Raw genomic sequence first — 20,020 nt, 5'->3', positions numbered from 1 at the left:
TCACTGGTACACACTTTCTCACGGGTACTCCCTGTGTGTCTACGCTCGCACCTCAGTGCTTTTGTCCAGGTTGATGGCAGTAGGGCTAATCTATTTTAACGGACAGGAGCTTGCAGAGTGTGCGACCGCATCGCATGGCTGATGGCCACGCCCCAAGCATGGGGCAAATGTAATTAGTGTTGTTCTGCATCTTTGTTTTCAGTCTCCTTTTCTGGCATTTAGCACATAAGGATAAATTGGGCCCATTAGCTGGTGGTGATAGAGAGACACACACCAAGCGAAGTATAAATATCCCAATAGAATTCTACAAAATTGTCAGGGAGGGAGTGTACCTGGCCTCAGAAAACCTATGGTACAGGGAAATGAAGGTGGTGGGGCGGGAGAGCACCAGTGGTACATGCTATGTGTGCTCAGTCATGTCACACCTCACAGGAATGCCAAAGCAATTCTTGTCATATGAGGTGACGGCAGAAGAGGGAGGATGTCTGGTACATATGACCTTGTATTGGACCAGGGGTATGTTTCAGGGGCATACGGTGTAAGTAAAGTGGATTGATGAGGGGGGTGAGGTGTAAGAGGACAACTTTATAGAGCTAGAAAGTATGGCTCAGGAGTAGAAGAGTAAGCACATGATTCTGGAATATGTAAAAGAGGGGGCACAAAAGGGAAAATAGGTGCCCACTGTCCATAAAAGAATATCCTGTAAGACCTACATGGAGTACAACGTGCCATGGTGCCACACCAGACCGTTGATGCAAATCCAGGGTTTGGTGCTGCACAATGGAGAGTGGGAAAAAGGGGACTGGTACAGTACTTCACAGAAGGACTGGTGGGCTTCGTAGAAAGGGTGGTTAAAAAAATTAAACGCAAGATGTAAGAAAATATGGAACAGTTTGGTACATGCCTTAACATGGATAAACAAAACCCCACATCCAGAAAACATGAAGATGCTCTCACAGTATTCTTTGTATTTCAGAACAAATGGAACCATAATGCTGGGGATGAATACCGGTTGCAGGAGGAAGATGGACATTGCGGCTTTGCAAAAGGGGACTGCAGTTGTGATGGACACCTGGTGGGCGTGTGGAACGAGAGCACACGCCCAGCTACCACCAGACTGGAAGGGGGTGTCCGCACTGGTAAACCCTCCATAATCCTACCTTAGTTGTGTTCGCAGAGAAAGAGAAAGTGCCAGCAGAAATACAAACAAACACAAAAGGTAACAAGGAAGAAAAGGTCCAGCAGCAAATATATCTCAGCAGAATCCACCAAGAGCCTAGAGAACATACCACCTCATCTGAAATTGTTCAGCTCAGCATCTGTCTTTTTTACCTCTCTTCTGCATCCTGGGGTACAAGCTGCAGCCGTCGCAAAGTGGTTGCTGATCATGTGTTACAAACTGCTTCAACTGGCAAACGCAATTGAAAAGGGACTCAACGCAGTGCGTGAAGAACTATGGGCACTACGATTAATGACCCTCCAAAATCATTTCATTTTGGATCTTATGACTGCGATGGAGGGAGAAGTGTACCATAAGATAGGGAGCATGTGCTGTACTGCAATTCCCACTAAACATGCGGCAAACAAACAATCACAGACGCAGTAGAGGAAATAAGAATGCACAAGAGAATGGCAAATGAAATGCAAGACATTTCATCAGCAACCTGGCTGCATTCATTAGTCACCTGGGCACCCAACCGGATTGTAGCAGCATTTAAGATAACTATCCCTGTGCTCGTCGCAATCTCCATCACTACCTGCATCGGTTGTCTGAACATCCATTGGTGTAAATGCCACGAAAATAAGAACGGTTACATAACGGCATAACAGAAAATTAAGGTGGAGGAGATATTAGGTGAGGAACACCTCAGTATGAATGAAAGAGAGAATAAGGTAGAAATAATGTTCACAGCACCCCACTAGACTGGAAAATTATGAAGCATTATGGGAAGAGTGTTCACCAGATGGAACAAAGATTCTGATTTTTTAGGAAGATTAGGATGGATATGAAGAGGAAGTTGAAGGGAAAATGACCAGGGTAACAAGGGTGAGGGTTCGCAAGGAAAAGGGAAAAGGGATGAGAGCGACAGAAATGTTGATCGAAAGATCAAAGGGGGGAATGTGTTAAAGGTGCTAATCCAGCGCCAGGCAGGGCTCACCTACCAACTGCTAGAGTAAAGAAGAGGGAGGGTGGGGGCAGCTACCTGGGAAATTACACAGGTATTCTTAGCCACAGATGCCCCGTACACAGGACCTCACTGGGAGCGGTAGGGGGTAACGATGCATTGGATGTACACGCAGTTCAAGATACTGTCCTAGGATTAGCTAAAGAGGGCGAAGGATAAAAATAGTGCATCTTAAACACGTGTAGTGGGAAATCCCTTGGGCGGGCTGGACCTGGGACACCTTGATCTGAACCCTGTGACCAGCATGACAGGTATCTGCAAAAGGGGGGTGGGGCTTAAGCTATTCATTATGAGAAAAACAACATAACTAGAACAAAGTGATGTAATTACAGGGCAGTCAGCCAAACGAGCCACCAAGAACTTCAGCTGGGAAAAATGCCTCTTTACCAGTGTGCCGGTCAGATGACTGCTGATGCCCCCATCGGCAGGTGGCTGAGGGAGAGGAACACTGGACGTAGTGGCATTTCTGGGAGAACCAATCAGACGGTAAGATATTGAGCTCTGGGGAGGTGCCAAGCCTCCAAAGTATCCACCACAGAATATGCAATTGTCATCATCCAACAGGTATAGGGTTAATGACCCCTTTCCCACCAGCTGCAGGGTGTCTCATGTTCCATTCTCAATGGTGCTGACCAATGGCAGCGTATTGCAAGTGTTTCGATGGATTTCCAACCATTGTATTTCTTGGTATAAAACTACTGTTCGTATTCCATTCAGATGTCAGCCTTTCAATCAAAGCCTATCCACTGTTCTGTTTGATTTGTGATCACCCAGCAGTAATAAACAGTGTTCCTTCTTGTCCAGTGTTTGTTCTATTATTTGAGTGCATGTTTTTTTTATGCTCTAATTGGTGGACCCCTGACTAAAATTCTATGGCCAGTGTCTGCCTTTTTCCTGATCAGGTTGTGATCGGGGTGAGTGTTTTTTTACCCATTGCTCCTGCTTTACTTTACAAGTAAATCTTGTTGTTGAGGATATCTTTTGGCTTTTCGTCGTATTGCTGTCTTTTTGGGTGAAAACCCCTTCCTCTTCCTCCTTTTGTCCTGCCTACCACCCGCCCCATCCACTGATTGGGTGTGCTGCCTTTGTTGTAGAACCGGCAAGTGTACGCCTAAGCGACTCTCTGCGCGGCATTACTGCCATCAGGATGTGATCGGGGTGAGTGCTTTTTCACCACATTGCTCCCGCTTAAATTTACAAGTAAATCTTGTTGGGGATATGTTTTGGCAGCATCGCAGCCTATTTGTGTAAATCCATTCCTCTTCCTCCTTTCCCTCCACGCTGACCCCTGATTGGGCATACTGTCCCACTTAGTGAACCCAGCAGGGCAGGCCAAATGCCCGTGCAGCCCCCTGTGGCGAAGGGCCCCGAGGCAAAGGGCAGCTCCAGATTGTGTTTGCCAGTGTTCGCCGGTAGAGCATGCAACGCAGCCGTCAACCAGCAGCGACTGACAAGGTAAGAAAGGTGCGGGCAGGGGGAACAGCCATTACAGCTCCCTATTTAACTGCCCCTCCTCTCTTATTACTCCTATTAGCTAAGCTTGCAGTCTGCTGCACATCGCCCACCGTGTATGTTATCCATATCTGGCATTTAGGCGAATCGTCTTAGTTAGCCACATTGGGTTTGTCTCCTCTTTCTAGGAAAGGTGATTCTGGGTGTTTTGCATTGCTGTGTGTTTGAAATGTTGGCATTCCTTCCTCTACATCGTTTTTTCCCCTCTTCCAGAAAACTTGGTGCTGGGTGTCTTTGCTTTTTCTGCTGTATGCTGAAACCTTGGCGTTTTCCCCTTCTCCTGGACACTTCAATCTAGATGGTTACATTGCTGTGGTGGTTTCTTCCCCTTTCCCCTCCTTCTGTCCCCCCCTCTCCCTCCATGGTTCTTTCAATCTCCCCTATCTTCTCTAAATCCTACTCTATCACCTATCCTATCTCTCTTTCAAAGTCTGAAAGGAAAAAGTTCAAGAAGGATCTCCTGGTCTCCAATCCAGGCCTTCCCATCGCTGACAGCTATGTCAACGCTTCTTCTAGGCTTCCTCTTTGTCGTTCTGTCTCTGAACCTTTGGATTCCCCATCTGGTCTCACTGCCCTCCCCTTTCTCGTCCTCACCCATTAATGGCGGCACCCGTTGGGAAGTACTCTTGGCATATTTCCCATCCTCTAGGGCCATCATTAATGACTACCTGAATGGCACGGTCATGGTCCAGTGCTCTCAGCCCATCGGCCTCCTCCTTGATAGATGTCTTCCGTCTCTCATCAACTTCCCCCCTTCTCCTGTCACTCCTCTTTCTGCCACCCTCTACCACCACCAACAGGGGTACCACATTCCTGTACCCCTCCTCGGAAGACCTTTAAAATTGGCAACCAGCTCCACTTCGCTACCCTCAACTCTCGCTCTGCTGTTAAAGACTCCTCCGACATATGCCACCTCCTTGAAGACCTTGGGCCTCATTACGATCCTGCCGGTCTGGAAACAATGGTGGCGGTAAATCCGGACCAGCTGATTCCGAGTTCTGCAGGAAGGAGATGTCACTCCCACCAGGTCTGACCAGGCGGGAGAAACGCGCCCCGCCTGCAGGCGGAAATGGAAACACTGGCTTCGTCATAGACAGAACCGGTGTTTCCATTGTCCCCATCCACTCCATGGGAATGGGGATTTAGGGAATTCCGCCTCCTGAATTACTGAGTCACCGGGGTTGTAATGCCCCAGTGATTCTGGCAATCACGGAGGCGGAATGGTATTTCGGGTCTGGCGGCAGCCTGCCGGTTTTTCCGGCACGGCTACCGCCGGACTCGTAATGAGGCCCCTTGACCTCAACGTCCTCGCACTCACCGGGACATGGTTCACTCCCAGCTCCGTCACGAGTTTTGACACTCCCCAACCAGAAGACTACAAGATCCTCTCTATGCTCAGACCTAACTGGTCCAGGGCGGAGTGGCCCTGGTCTTCCCTGAATAGGTACCTGCTACTATCATACCCACTCAGTCCTACTCCACCTTTGATTGCCTCATCTGCAGGCTTGGTGTATCTCCTATCCTCTTGCTGACTCTGGCCACCATATAGAGCCTCCCTTGTCGAGTCTACCTCTTCCACTCAGAGTGGTCTGACCTTACCTCTTCTCTCCGGGCCGCCGCCTCCAAGCTTCTCTTCCTCAGAGACTTCAATATTCACCTGGACTACCCTGATGGTGTTACGAACACTGCAAAAAGGTGGTGCGTGCTGCGCCGCAGGCGCTTTAAGACATATATCCACAATATTTCTCCCAAGATGGCGCTGTATGAGCAAACTGACTTTCCAGTGTTCGCACTGTTACCTGGGGAATCTCCTCCCACTGACCAGGTAATGGTATGTAACGAACCAGAATGGAGACTGCAGTGCGTTGCTACTGCTCATGGGGGTCACGCTCCGTAAGTTCCAGCATAAGAAACTCATATTTCTCTGTCCGATACTTATTACTTCTTACCGAGGCTTCCTCGTACTAATACCTTCCTTCCCAACATTGCCTTTTTCCTAGACGCTTCCCCCTCATTGAAGAACGCTCCTCCGAGCTAACAATAGCATCTACAGCTGAATCTGCCACTCAAGTCTCCTCGGTCATGTAGGTCATATTCTCTCATTCTCCTGTCACACATTATACTAAACCTAACGGAACGTAGTCTCTTACTTACAACTACTTTGCCATTCAATCTAGGGATCAGCAGACTTCCGGACTACTATTCCCAGAGTGCAATTCGGGAAACCCCCTTTTTGTCCAACCCGCGCCTTTAACAGGTTGGTTAGACTTCTTACCACTCTCTTCTCTCCGATCTGTCCTTATCCTTTCAAACAAATACTCACCTATTTTACCATCTCATCCTTAAGCTCCTTTTAGCTGCTGATACAGCCCCGCTCCCATTCCCGGACCTTGAGGGTGTTCGCTTCCGTGTCTAGAAGAAACTCCTTCCAGGAAGACGACCGGGATCCAGTCTGCTTCCTGATTCACCTCCACTCTCCAGCGACTCAGGGTTTTCTCCCTTCCCAGGGTTTCCCTGCCACATCCTCTATTCGCCGGGTTGGAGGCGGGGAGAGGATGAGGCAGGTGAAGTCTCATTAGCTTCATTCCGATTAGAAGACAAGGTAGGAACCATTTTTGTCTTGTTGTTTTAGGAAACACTGAGTGTAAACCTTACTCTCACAGAAAAGTGTTGGTTAAACTTAACAGATAGCAACGCCCGTCTTAGCTGTATATCGGCTAGCACTCAGTGTTCCCTTTACGACAATAACTCAAAAGAAGTAGATACATATGGAGCAACAGGTCCAACAGTTAGTTGCTGCTATGCAAGCCCTCTCTGGGGAGGTTCAACAACTGAAACAGGAGAATGCCATTTTGCGACAGCAAGTTGGTCGCTCGGCTCATAGTTCCGAGGTACCTCCTGGTCCCTTACCTTTCGGAAGATTTGACGGAAATCCACATACTGTTAAAGAGTTTTTGGAAGCTTGTACCGTCCAGTTTGCCTTCAAGGTGGCCTTTTTCCCTACGGATCGAGACAAGGTCGGTCATATGATCTCCCAAATTACGGGAGCCACATTAGCATGGGCTACCCCATTGGTGACTAGTGATAATCCAATATTAAATTCCTATCAGGCTTTTTGTAATAGCGTCAAAAGTATGTTTGGGAGGCAGGAAATCACCATAGCCTCCCAAGAGCGGCTGTTGGACCTCAAACAAGGAAATCAGGATATCTTAACCTATATTACCAAGTTTAAACAGATGTCAGCAGACACATCCTGGGCGGATGACGCTCTCATAACCATACTCCAGCGGGTATTGTCTGAAGATTTAAAAGACGAGGTCTCTCGAGTCCCCCGTCCCCCGAACTTGTCAGAGTTCATAGCCTTAATAATGCAGTTAGACTATCGTCTCCAAGAAAGACAGAGAATGAAGGAAGGGTCATCGACAAAACACATACTCTGACGGAGCAGGCCAAATGCACAAGACTTCACCTTCAGAGGAGCCCATGCAATTAGGTTCCACGAGAGGTCCCTTAACTTCTGAGGAAAGGTCCAGACGCAAGTCTTTAGGCCTGTGTATGTATTGTGGAGCCAGTTCACATACTGTCCAGGAGTGTCCCCTCCTTCCCCTCAAGAAATCGGGAAATGCCAACGCCCGGCCGTAAAGGGAACAACGGTTCAGGGCTCAAGGAAAGTTACAGGTTCCCTACTTACTGCTCACTCAGACTCTTCCAAAACCCCAGAAGGTACCATGATACTTCTAGAAGTGTCCTTAGCCTGGGATAACGTTCAACTACAAAGGGTGTCGGCCCTAATAGACAGTGGGGCGGCGGGAAACTTTATCGATGATATGTGGGCTGTACATCACGGCATCCCCAGAAGAGCAAAAACCATAGCTATTCCAGTCGAAAGCGTGGATGGCAGTCCTTTAACCTCCGGTCCTATCAAGGATCATACCTGCCCCTTGACGATGACCATTTCTACCCACCAAGAACCCATGGTGCTTGATATCATCAAAACGGCACATTATCCTATTATTTTAGGATTGCCATGGTTAAGGAAACATAATCCTTTCATCAATTGGGCAGCAGGCACTTTATTTCTAGGATCTGAACATTGTGTGCAACAATGTCTAGGAACTAGTAACTCTCTTACAAACAGTGCTGCCATCAGCCAGGGACTTCACCAAGTGTCTATCCTTCCCCTGGTTTACAATCAATTCCAGGAGGTCTTTTCTCAGACAGAATATTCATCACTGCCCCCTCACCGTAGAGATGATTGTGCAATCGAATTGATTCCCGACAGTCCGCTGCCGTTCGGAAGAATGTACATACTGTCCGCAGAAGAAAAAGAAGTCTTGAAAGAATACCTCCATTCACATCTACAGAACGGGTTGATCACCCCTGCAGCAGCCTCTTTGTTTTTCGTTCCCAAGAAGAACTCGACCGAATTGCGTCCATGTATAGACTACAGGGGCCTGAACAAAATCACTGTTCCAGACAGATGCCCCATGCCCCTGATACTGGACATCCTGGAGGCAGTCAGAGGAGCTCAGGTATACACCAAACTTGACCTTTGGGGGGGCCTACCACCAGATTCGCATAAGATCAGGAGACAAATGGAAAACGGCATTCCGCACTCCATTCGGTCACTATCAATACCGGGTCATGCCCTTTGGTCTCATCAACGCCCCTGCAGTTTTCCAGAGATTCATGGACCACTTATTCGCAGACATCTCTTTTCATCATGTTGTCATTTACTAGATGACATCTTGGTTTTTTCTCTCAACTTATCCACACATATTCAGCATGTCCGCAATGTCCTTACACGTCTCCAAGAAAATCATCTGTTATGTAAACTTGAAAAGTGCGAATTCCATAAAACTTCAGTCACCTATCTAGGTTACGTCCTATCTCCACACGGAATTTCTATAGATCCCACAAAAATATCTGCTATTAGTGACTGGCCATCACCCAAATCAATCAAGGATATACAACGGTTTCGGGGATTTGCCAATTTTTACAGGCGCTTCATTCCACGTTTTTCTTTCTTGACACAACCTCTTACTCATCTCCTCAAAAAAGGGGTCCCTTTCTCATGGAACGCCAGAACACAAGACTCCTTTGAAGCATTGAAAGCAGTATTCTTTAAGTGTAAAAAAGAGATGGGGTGAGGCGCGTACTCCAATTCCTGGCCAATATACTACCTGAAGAAAGAAAAAATATATAACTGGGTTAAATCCCAAAAGTGTCCAATTCACTGGGTTAGATCCCAATTGTTGCCAAAATGTTCACGGGGTTGGATCCCTTCTGCTGCAATTCTGCTGCTGTTCTCCTCCTCCTAGCGCTTTTGTGTCCCAACACTCTTCAGGGAGGCTGTGTTGCCTTGCTTTTCAGGTGAATCCAATTAAATTGCTAATGCAGTCTCTAAGGATTATGGGAGCTGTAGCGAAAAAATGTTGTTCAGTTCAGGTGACCAAGGAAAGACTCCCCTCCAGGAGCACACATCTTACCCTTAGCAGGGGGAGGGAGGAAAACCATAACTGTGGTTCTCCACTGTAGGGCAAAATATCCCCGGTGCTGCAGCCTCTGGAGTCCAGATCTCCACAAATTACATGTAATCACTTTTGGGATTTAACCCAGTTATATATTTTTAATTTCTTCAGGTAGTATATTGGCCAGGAATTGGAGTGCGCGCCTCACCCACCTTTTTTTACATGTAATCTGTGGAGATCCAGACTCCAGACGCTGCAGCACCGGGGATATTTTGCCCTACAGTGGAGACCCATAGTTATGGTTTCCCCCCCCCTGCTAAGGTTAAGACATGTGCTCCTGGAGGGGAGTCTTTCCTTGATCACCTGAACTGAACAAAATGTTTTCACTACAGCTCCCATAATCCTTAGAGACTGCATTAGCAATTTAATTGGATTCACCTGAAAAGCAAGGCAACACAGCCTCCCTGAAGAGTGTTGGGACACGAAAGCGCTAGGAGGAGGAGAACAGCAGTAGAAATGCAGCAGAAGGGATCCAACCCTGTGAATATTTTGGCAGCAATTGGTATCTAACCCAGTGAATTGGAGACTTTTGGGATTTAACCCAGTTATATATTTTTTCTTTCTTCGGGTAGTATATTGGCCAGGAATTGGAGTGGGCCCCTCACCCACCTTTTTTACATGTAATCTGTGGAGATCCGGACTCCAGAGGCTGCAGCACCAGGGATATTTTGCCCTACAGTGGAAAACCATAGTTATGGTCCCCCCCCTGCTAAGGGTAAGACGTGTGCTCCTGGAGGGGAGTCTTTCCTTGGTCACCTGAACTGAACAAAATTTTTTCACTACAGCTCCCATAATCCTTAGAGACTGCATTAGCAATTTAATTGGATTCACCTGAAAAGCAAGGTAACACAGCCTCCCTGAAGAGTGTTGGGACATGAAAGCGCTAGGAGGAGGAGAACAGCAGTAGAAATGCAGCAGAAGGGATCCAACCCTGTGAATATTTTGGCAGCAATTGGTATCTAACCCAGTGAATTGGAGACTTTTGGGATTTAACCCAGTTATATATTTTTTCTTTCTTCGGGTAGTATATTGGCCAGGAATTGGAGTGGGCCCCTCACCCACCTTTTTTACATGTAATCTGTGGAGATCCGGACTCCAGAGGCTGCAGCACCAGGGATATTTTGCCCTACAGTGGAGAACCATAGTTATGGTCCCCCCCCCCCTGCTAAGGGTAAGACGTGTGCTCCTGGAGGGGAGTCTTTCCTTGGTCACCTGAACTGAACAACATTTTTTCACTACAGCTCCCATAATCCTTAGAGACTGCATTAGCAATTTAATTGGATTCACCTGAAAAGCAAGGTAACACAGCCTCCCTGAAGAGTGTTGGGACACGAAAGCGCTAGGAGGAGGAGAACAGCAGCAGAAATGGAGCAGAAGGGATCCAACCCTGTGAATATTTTGCAGCAATTGGGATCTAACCCAGTGAATTGGGCACTTTTGGGATTTAAACCTGTTATATATTTTTTCTTTCTTCATGTAGTATATTGGCCAGGAATTTGAGTGCGCGCCTCACCCACCTTTTTTTACAGTATTCATTAAAGCTCCGATTCTGGCTGTTCCTGATCAAAATCTGCCGTTCATAGTGGAATCGGATGCCTCTCAGTTTGCTATCGGCGCCATCCTCTTGCAGTCGGACGCGCAGAACACGGAGAGACCGGTGGCCTACATGTCAAAGACTTGAACTCCTACCGAGATTAACTATACGGTATTGGAAAAATAACTCCTTGCCATAAAACGGGCATCTGAGGAATGGCGCCACCTGTTATTGGGAGTCCAACATCCCATTGAAGTTAGGACTGATCATCAAAACCTGCGAACCCTTCAGAATGCACAAACGTGCAACAGTTATCAAGCTAGATGGGCTCATTTTTTCTCACCTTTTCGGATCATTTTCACTTTCATCCCAGGAAGAGTAAACTTGAAGGCCGATGCTCTGTCTCGCAGTGAAGGTCGAGAACCCAACTCCTTTAACCCCGAACCTATGTTCCCCAAAGCAGTGTTCATACCGGTCATCCATCATTTCTTATCAAAGATAGAAGATCAAGTGAAAGAGCTACTGGTCCTCAATCCGAATCTCCCAGTTCAACAAGATTTGACACACAGTGGAGGACTCCTCTTCAAGGGAGTCAGGCTATTCATACCGACTGATGTTCTTCGTATATTCTTCGTAAAGAAGTGTTGGGATTATGTCATGATTCGGTAGCCGCCGGACATATGGGATTCACCAAAACAGTGGATTTAGTTCTCTGACACTTTTGGTGGTCCACAGTGAGGAAAGACGTGCAGTACTATATTGCCTCTTGTGCGATTTGCCTTCAAACGAAATCACCTCGAAGACCTCTGTTATGAAAATTGGTACAGATGCCTCTGCCAGATAGACCTTGGCAAATCATTTCCACTGATTTTATTGTGGATCTTCTTCCATCAGACCAGTGCACCACCATAATATTAACGATAGACTCCTTAACCAAGATGGCACACTTCATCCCTCTTCCCACGGTACCTTCCACTATGCATATGGCCCGAGTTTTTTTGGATTGTATCTTCACATTGCATGGGCTTCCAGATACGATTATCAGACCGTAGGCCTCAATTTACATCACGGTTTTGGACACATTTGTGCAAAACACTGGGTATCTCTCGGGCCTTGAGTTCGGGGTTCCATCCACAATCAAATGGGCAAACGGAGCGTCTTAATCAGACCCTAGAGGGATATCTCAGATGTTATATTTCTGCAACCCAAGACAATTGGAAGAATCTGTTACCGCTTGCAGAGTTCGCATACAACAATGCTACTCATTCCGCCACCCGAGTTATTCCATTCTACTGCACATACGGATTCCACCCCTCTGTTTTTCTCTCAACGATGCCTTCCCCTTCAGTCTTCCGTAGTCTTGTGAATTTAGTGGACTCTATCCAACAAGGACATCTAAAAGCGTTGGAAGCCATGAGGATGGCACAGGAAAGAAGCAAGACACAGGCAGAGAAACACCGATCTGCGGCCCCTCTCATACACGTTGGGGATTATGTATGGTTAGCTAGTAAATTCCTTCCCAGACGCCTCATCCCATCTAAACTGTCTCCCAAATATTATGGTCCTTTTAAGGTATTGGAACCAAGGGGCTGTGCGGCCTACAAATTGGAACTCCCGCGTTCATGGAATTGTATCCATCCCACGTTCCATGTTTCCCAATTGAAACCTGATGTACGGAACAGGTTTCATCGGAACACTTCTAAAGCACTTCCTCCAGTACTCAGCGATGATGGGCCGGAATATGAGGTGTCCGACATATGTGATGCACGCTTTCATAGAGGAGTTCTCCAATTTTTGGTTGATTGGAAAGGTTATTCCCCGGCCGAGAGGTCGTGGGAGCCTGCATCTGCAGTTCATGCCCCCAGGCTGATTCGTGACTTTTACCGCCGCCACCCGGGGAAGCCGGGTTGCACCTCCCTTGGGCGGGGGCATACTGTTATGAACACCGCACAAAGGTTGTCCGTGCTACGCTGCTGGCGCTTTAAGCCATATATCCACAATATTTCTCCCAAGATGGCGCTGTATGAGCAAACTGACTTTCCAGTGTTCGCACTGTTACCTGGGGAATCTCCTCCCACTGACCAGGTAACGATATATAACGAACCAGAACAGAGACCGCAGTGCATTGCTACTGCTCATGGTGGTCACGCTCCGTAAATTCCCGTATAGGAAACTCATATTTCTCTGTCTATTACTTATTACTTCTTACCGAGGCTTCCTCATAATAATACCTTCCTTTCCAACATTGCTTTTTTCCTAGACGCTTCCCCCTCATTGAAGACCGCTCCTCCGAGCTAACAATAGCATCTACAGCTGAATCTGCCATTCGAGTCTCCTCGGTCATGTAGGTCATATTCTCTCATTCTCCTGTCACACATTATACTAAACCTAACGGAACGTAGTCTCTTACTTACAACTACTTTGCCATTCAATCTAGGGATCAGCAGACTTCCGGACTACTATTCCCAGAGTGCAATTCTGGAAACCCCCTTTTTGTCCAATCTGCGCCTTTAACAGGTCGGTTAGACTTCTTACCACTCTCTTCTCTCCGATCTGTCATCATCCTTTCAAAGAAATACTCACCTATTTTACCTTCTCATCCTTAAGCTCCTGTTAGCTGCTGATACAGCCCCGCTCCCATTCCCGGACCTCGAGGGTGTTCGCTTACGGGTCTAGAAGGAACTCCTTCCAGGAAGACGACTGGGATCTAGTCTGCTTCCTGATTCACCTCCACTCTCCAGCGATTCAGGGTTTTCTCCCTTCCGAGGGTTTCCCTGCCACATCCTCTATTCACTGGGTTGGAGGCGGGGAGAGGGTGAGACAGGTAAAGTCTCAATAGCTTCATTCCGATTAGAAGACAAGTTAGGAACCATTTTTGTCTTGTTGTTTTAGGAAACACTGAGTGTAAACCTTACTTTCACAGAAAAGTGTTGGTTAAACTTAACAGATGCAACCTCTGGACACTGCCGCAACCTCTGTGACTCTCTTCCCCTCTACATTCTTCCCTCCGGTCCAATGTACTCAGCCGGACACACCTTGGATGCTCTCATCTCAGCAGAATTCCCCATCTCCAACCCTCTCACTACACCTCTCTCCCGTTTTGATCATGCTCTCCTGTTCTTTCACTTGGACCTCCTGGGTCCCCCGGCTAAGCCCCCACCCGCAATGCCAGTCTCCTTCTCCATCATTTCAAGCAAGGAAGTGAGTGGTAATTGCTGCTTTTGCCACCACCTTCATTCCCCCTCCTACTCCTGACTTCGACTCTCACACTGACAGAGCTATTACTAACCTTCAACTCTCCATCTCCAACGCTCGGGACATCATTGTCCATGTCATGAGGATTTGCATAAAGCCTGCCTCCAAGTGCAACACCTGGTATAACTCTGACCTGGCCTCTCTGAGCTGCTGAGCGAAAGTGGCAGGCTTTGAGCACATCCTTCGACAGACTGGCCTGCCGCCTGCTCCAAAGGCAATACAGACTATCCATTCGCTCGAAGAAGGCCTGTATCCAAGCCTGCATCTCTGGGACCACTAACAACACAAATTAACTGTTCAAAATCTGCAAGGAACTTGCCAATCCTACTGCAGTCTCCATTTCTCCTCTACCTTCCCTAGCCCTCTGCACTGCACTGGCCTCTTACTTAATCACTAAAACTGGGGACATCCTTTCCTCACTCTCCTCTACACCACTTCATTCGCCCTCACCCGCTCTCAGGCCTCCTTTGGCCCACCTCTCCCCTGCCCTCCTTCTCTCCTCTTTGTCTCCCACATCACCTAATGAGTTCTCTAGACAAGTCTCTCTAAAAGTCTCATCAAAGCAGGTGCTCCCCTGCTCTTCCAGAACTATCGAGGACAACATTGCCTCCCTTGCTCCAGTCTTGGCTGATTTCTGCAATCACTCCTTTGCCAATGGATCCTTCCTGCTACTCCTCAAGCACTCTTGTGCACCCTCTCATCAAAAAGCCTTCTACCGACCCCTCCTTTCTGGCTAACTACCACCCTATCTCCAATACCCCCTTTCCTGGGAAAACTCTTGGAGAAGCTTGCCATCTCCCAGCTTATCCACCACAATGAATCTGTTGGTTGTCTCCACAACCACCAGGCTGGCTTCAGAGCAGCCAGCGGCATGGAAACTGCACTCCTGAACACCCGTGAGAACTTGCTCTCTAATCTCGATTACAACTCTCCTTCTGTTCTCATCCTTCTTGACCTTTCCTCTCCCTTTGATACGGTCAATCATGCCACCCTTATAAATCGGCTCTGTGATACCCTTGGCATCACAGACCTGGCTCTAGACTGGTTGACCTCCTTCCTCGCTGACTGACCTTTCCGGGGTTCAACTGGGCCCTGTTCACTCCTCCATCTCACTCCCCACCTGTGGTGTCCCTCAGGGCGCTATTCTCTTGCCATGGCTCTTCACCATCTACATTGCCCCTCTAGCCCATCTGATCTCCGGGTTTGTACCTTTTTACCGAATATAATGGTTTGCATGAACCAAAAGTTCTAAAAATGCTACCACCAAAGGTTGGAACACCAAAGGTTCGATCCTTTGGTGGTAGCATTGTCAAAAAAACAGTATAGTGAGCAGGTGTTTCGGGGGGAACCCCTGCAGCCTTCCGTTAAAAAAAAAAGAAAAAGGGCCTTGCGGCACCAGTTCCCGATCACGGAAGTGAAAGGGAAATGGCGCTGCAGGGACCCAGCGTGAAGAAGAAGGTAAGTGGGTTTTGTTTATGTTGGGGGCGTGGGTTGGGGTGTTCTGAGGGTGTGGATGGGGGGTGTGTTGTGGGTGTGGGTGAGGGTGTGGGTATGTACGTGTGTTCGCATGAGAAAGGTGGAAACTTTTGGTAGTTCGGACCTTTCTCATGCAAACTTTCCGACGGCGGGACATTAAATGAATGTCCCGCGGTCGGATCACATAGATCCCTGATCTCCGACCTTCTCTCCTAACTTTCAGTGTTATGCAGCTCTCCTTCAAATTTCCCTCCACTGCTTCCTCTTCCCTCATTCCTGACTGTCTGCCATTCAAGCATGATGCACTGCTAACAATCTCTATCTTAATGCCAGTAAGACAGAGATCCTTCTTGTTGGGACCCCAGCTCCCTCCTACTCTCTGGCTGCCCTCCATGGGATCCCCCCTTCACCCTCCTGTGAGGCAAACAACCTTGGTGTCATCGTCGACTCCTCTACCTCCTTCTCTCCTCACACCAGGGACCTTGCTAAGAAGGCCCACTTTCAGCTGCACCTCCTCAGAGGTATTCTCCCTTTCCTCACCTTCCCCCACTAACTCAATGTCGCCAGAGCTCTGGTCGTCTCCAGATTGGACTACTGCAACAGCCTCTTCCTCAATCTGCCTACTTCCTCCTATCGCCCCCTTCAATTAATCCAGAAAAGAACTGCAACACTTATCCTTGGCCTCAAGCCCAGCAACCACATCTCTCCAGCCCTAAAATCTCTCCACTGGCTCCTGTTTGCTGTGATGATCAAGTACAAGACCCTCTGCATCATTCACAAGCCTTTCTGGGGCCTGGGAACCCGCTAGATCAAATCCTCTCTCCCTAAATACCCCCTTCGATCTTCTAGCTCCAACTCTACAGATAAAATGCTTTTCCAAGCAGAGCATGGGGGGTAGATCTCTCTCCTCCTGTGAAGGCATCATTAATTAGACATTGAATCTGTTTTCTGTATTAGTTCAAAAGTTGTAATGTCTATCTGTATCCAAAACCTATACTTGCCCTCACAACTAACTGTATGAATGTGTGGGGATGTCAGCATCAAAATGAACAGTGTTCAAAATAAAGTTGCAAGCTTCTTCCAGCTCCTGGCTTGTAATCAGCTTCCCTTTGCCCAAGTACAAAACAGGTCACAAAGCATCAGGGTTCCTTGCAGCTTTTCAAAACAACACAATTCCTTGGGACACTTCCCAGCTCTTTTATTATCAGTATTTTTCACTAGGTCACATAAATAGTTATGTTTCTTGACTTCAAAAATCACATACGCGGCTGTTGCAAAACACAAGATTCTTTATTGATACTTTCATTGGCTCTTTCCATAAAGGGGAGCACTTGTTATAGGCTCAGTTGTCGGACCACGCAGTTCACCCATTACAGGTCACACAACCGATACCCCTTCTGGTCTGCTTTCCATCAACAACTTTCCACTGCTTGCCTTTGACAGTGAAGATTGTTTCTTTCATCAGTGTTATAGTCTTCCAGCACTTTACTGTGGCTTGTTTGGCCACCATGTACTTGGTTACACTCTCTGTATTCTTCTGGCTCTTGCCAATACACGTTTCCTCTTAACCTGCAGTTCCTTGTACTCTTTAGCTTTGTCCAATACTTGGTTTCTCATCTCATACCCTTCTTGGTAGTCTCTTGGCTTTGCCAACACTTGTGTCTCAAACAATGCTGTGGTATCTTCTACTTGAACCACCTTGCTTTGACTCCATTTACAAGTACCCATAACTTGCTTTTGCTGTGTGCTGCATTCAAAATTGCTTACAATGTCTTTTAATGTGTTTGGTATTCAAACAGTGTTTGTTTCAAGTTCCTGGAGTGCCCCGGTATGAGCGTTTCCCTGTTTTCACTCAACGGTTTTACACAGCAGCTACAGTCAGCTTCTTTCCACTTCTCGTTCTGCTTTCTGGCTTCCAACACCTCGGCTCTTCCCTCGCGGAGGCCACAGAGAGCACTGCGTCGCTCTCCTGGGGTCCCACTGCGACTGGAGTGCTTCGGCGCCCCACAGCTCCCGTTGCTTGCACCCGGCACAGAGGGCTTGCAGGGCTTCCAGACCCTCTCTCGGCCAGCCTCACCTCAGCGTCCCACTCTCCTGCTCGACACGTCTCCCAGCACCAATGTCTCACTTTCCTCTCTCTCCAGTCTGCTCTTCTCCAGCCTGCTTTGCCACCAGCCTGCTTTCTCATCCAGCTTCTCTGTTGCTGCTCGTTTTTTCATGCTGTGCAGCCAGCATTTTATATCCATTGGGATTGTTAAATGACCACAGGTCTGGGTCATTCAGTCCAATTGCCTGACCATGGTAAAACCCATTAGCTGGACATGCCTGGGTGTTCCACCCATTAGTTGGGCATGCCTGGCTGTTCCATCTGAAATCCTCCATAGCCCTCTTTCTCGTCTCAGTACCAGAGTGGTGTTTGTGGAGGCTTGATTAAAAAGGAAGTGTGCATAACTCTGTGTTGTCTCCTCGTCGTCTTGGTACTTGACTGATGTGTGTCTGCATTAATAATAAAAGGCATGTGCTTATCCCACCCAAATGTGTCCTCCTAGTTGGTCTCTTCCTCATTCAAGTGTTAGGGTAGTATTTTGGGAGGAAGAGTTTGGGGGTGAAGGGGGTTAAGGGCTGACAGTAGCCTACAAGGGCTTGGGGAATAGAAGGTTCATTTTGGAAAGGGAATGGGGGATACAATGTCTCACATAAGGGCGTCCTATCCCCACTCCCCAAGTTCCCTCCACCGAGGTAATCCTCCCTCGCATATACACCCCAGGATCGGGATCCAAAAGCGATGGCCTTTCCCTGGCCACCTGAGAAGAGAATCCGGGAGAAAAGAAGTAAGGACGCCCTACGGTTCCTCACACTCTGGAATGGCCTCCCTGCCCCTCTCACACTTGAGCCGGATCTCCTTAAGTTCCAGAAGCTTCTCAAGACCCTCCTTTTCTCTTCCCCCTTCCCACTCCCCCTCCCCTGCTAATTTCCACCTTGGCCACCTTTTGACTGGCTGCCTGGTTCATTCAGATGCTTTCAGGGCACCAGGCCTCCCTTGACCAGTCTACCCCTGCACTTGGTCTCCCAAGATCCCCCCAACCCCTAACCTGCACTTGCCCTTCCGGGTTCCCTCCCCCTGCACTAGCCTGGCTGGTCCTGCACCCCATTGAGCCCTTGCAACCCTATCCCTCGCACTTAGCATGTGGATCATCGCCCCCTGCACTCTCTGCATTCCCTTGGCACTTGTCCACCTGGCCTCCCCTTGACGCTTGCATAAACCCTGGGCCCTTTTCCGCCCTGACCAGCACTTCCCACTTACTGCACTTGCACGATCCGAATGACAAGACCTAGAAGAACCGTTTTTGTTTTGTTCATCCCTGTACCCCCAAACCTCCTTCTGGTTGTGCCTTGAAAACCTTTTGCTGTATAGGTGCATTATAAATACCGAATAAATAAATACAAATACATTTCACAGCTCCCAATCTTTTAAAACCTCATCTCTACATTGCTGTGTGCTATGCTGATTTGCCTACTACACCTGACTACTTCCCTAACATCAGCACTGAAATAAAGAGCATGGTTCAGTCTTTATGTCCAGTGTTGCAGCGATCACTAATCATCATAATAGCCCAAACTTACCTAGTGAGATCAAGGCTCTATGTATTTCCTTCATCACACTGGCGTAAAGCTCCTTCTGCCATTCCTGTAAAAGCTTCCACTCCTCTTCTGAAAAGTAGGCCGAAGCATCATGAAAGGTAACATGAGCCTGAAACAGACAGAAAATGTAATATCACTTTCTACATCAAATAAATGACAATAAATATTGGTGATACAGACAAAATTGCAGCTATCCCAGAATCTGCGCACAGGTAATGTGAAGTCATGGGATGCGGCTCGTCACGGAATCCATGATAAGGCACACTGCAAAGAGGCCACCTAATGAATGAAATCTTAGTAAGGGCAGCTCCACATAAAAGGTGTATGTAATCCCAGATATATCTCTAACATCCGATTGCATCACTTACAATAGAATCATGCTTTGGTTATCTCAGAAAGAGCAGCAACATGTTGAGTGTTGAGTACACCAACGTCCTGTTGTCAAACAGAAATAGGGTTATGCGGTAGGGAAGGTTAAGGGGTTATAGTAACTTTAGAGAGACAGACAAAAGTTAACATGTGGAGTCTGCTGAAAGGAAGAAAAAAATAGTGGTAAACTTCGGGGACAAGATGAGGCCCTTATCAAAAAGACGACATCGTTATCTTGTCCGCAGATGTTCCAGATCAGAAAATAAAAGCTGATTGAGGATGCTGTCCTTCAGGAAGGACAAGAGAAGCGTAGTCATTTTACAGTCCAAGCCACCACTGTCTGGAACAGACTTCCTTCCACTAGAGATCCCGCCTAAACGCATACATATCGAAGGTTAAGAACAAACTTAAAATAGGACTTTTCATATCTGGATCCTATGCACATGTGAGTAAGAAGAGGACAAGCAATGCGAGTCTCTGTTTACCAAACCACTGCAACTGCCCAAGGATATTCT

At 47.6% G+C, this 20,020-nt stretch overlaps 1 protein-coding gene across 1 annotated transcript in view; it reads right to left on the bottom strand.

Moving 5' to 3' along the window:
* LOC138526456 (zinc finger protein 684-like) overlaps nt 1-20,020 on the bottom strand; it is a 235,324-nt gene that overhangs the window by 155,221 nt on the left and 60,083 nt on the right. Inside the window, exon 2 of the mRNA XM_069637228.1 lies at nt 19,119-19,245. Coding sequence (XP_069493329.1) covers nt 19,119-19,245 — 127 coding nt within the window. The remainder of the gene's footprint in view (nt 1-19,118; nt 19,246-20,020) is intronic.

This window comes from Ambystoma mexicanum, chromosome 7p (genome assembly GCF_040938575.1).
Source record: "Ambystoma mexicanum isolate Mex_15411 chromosome 7p, UKY_AmexF1_1, whole genome shotgun sequence".
Lineage (NCBI taxonomy): Eukaryota > Metazoa > Chordata > Amphibia > Caudata > Ambystomatidae > Ambystoma > Ambystoma mexicanum.
The sequence above is the reverse complement of the archived record's forward strand: the minus strand, read 5'-3'. Positions and strand labels throughout refer to the sequence as shown.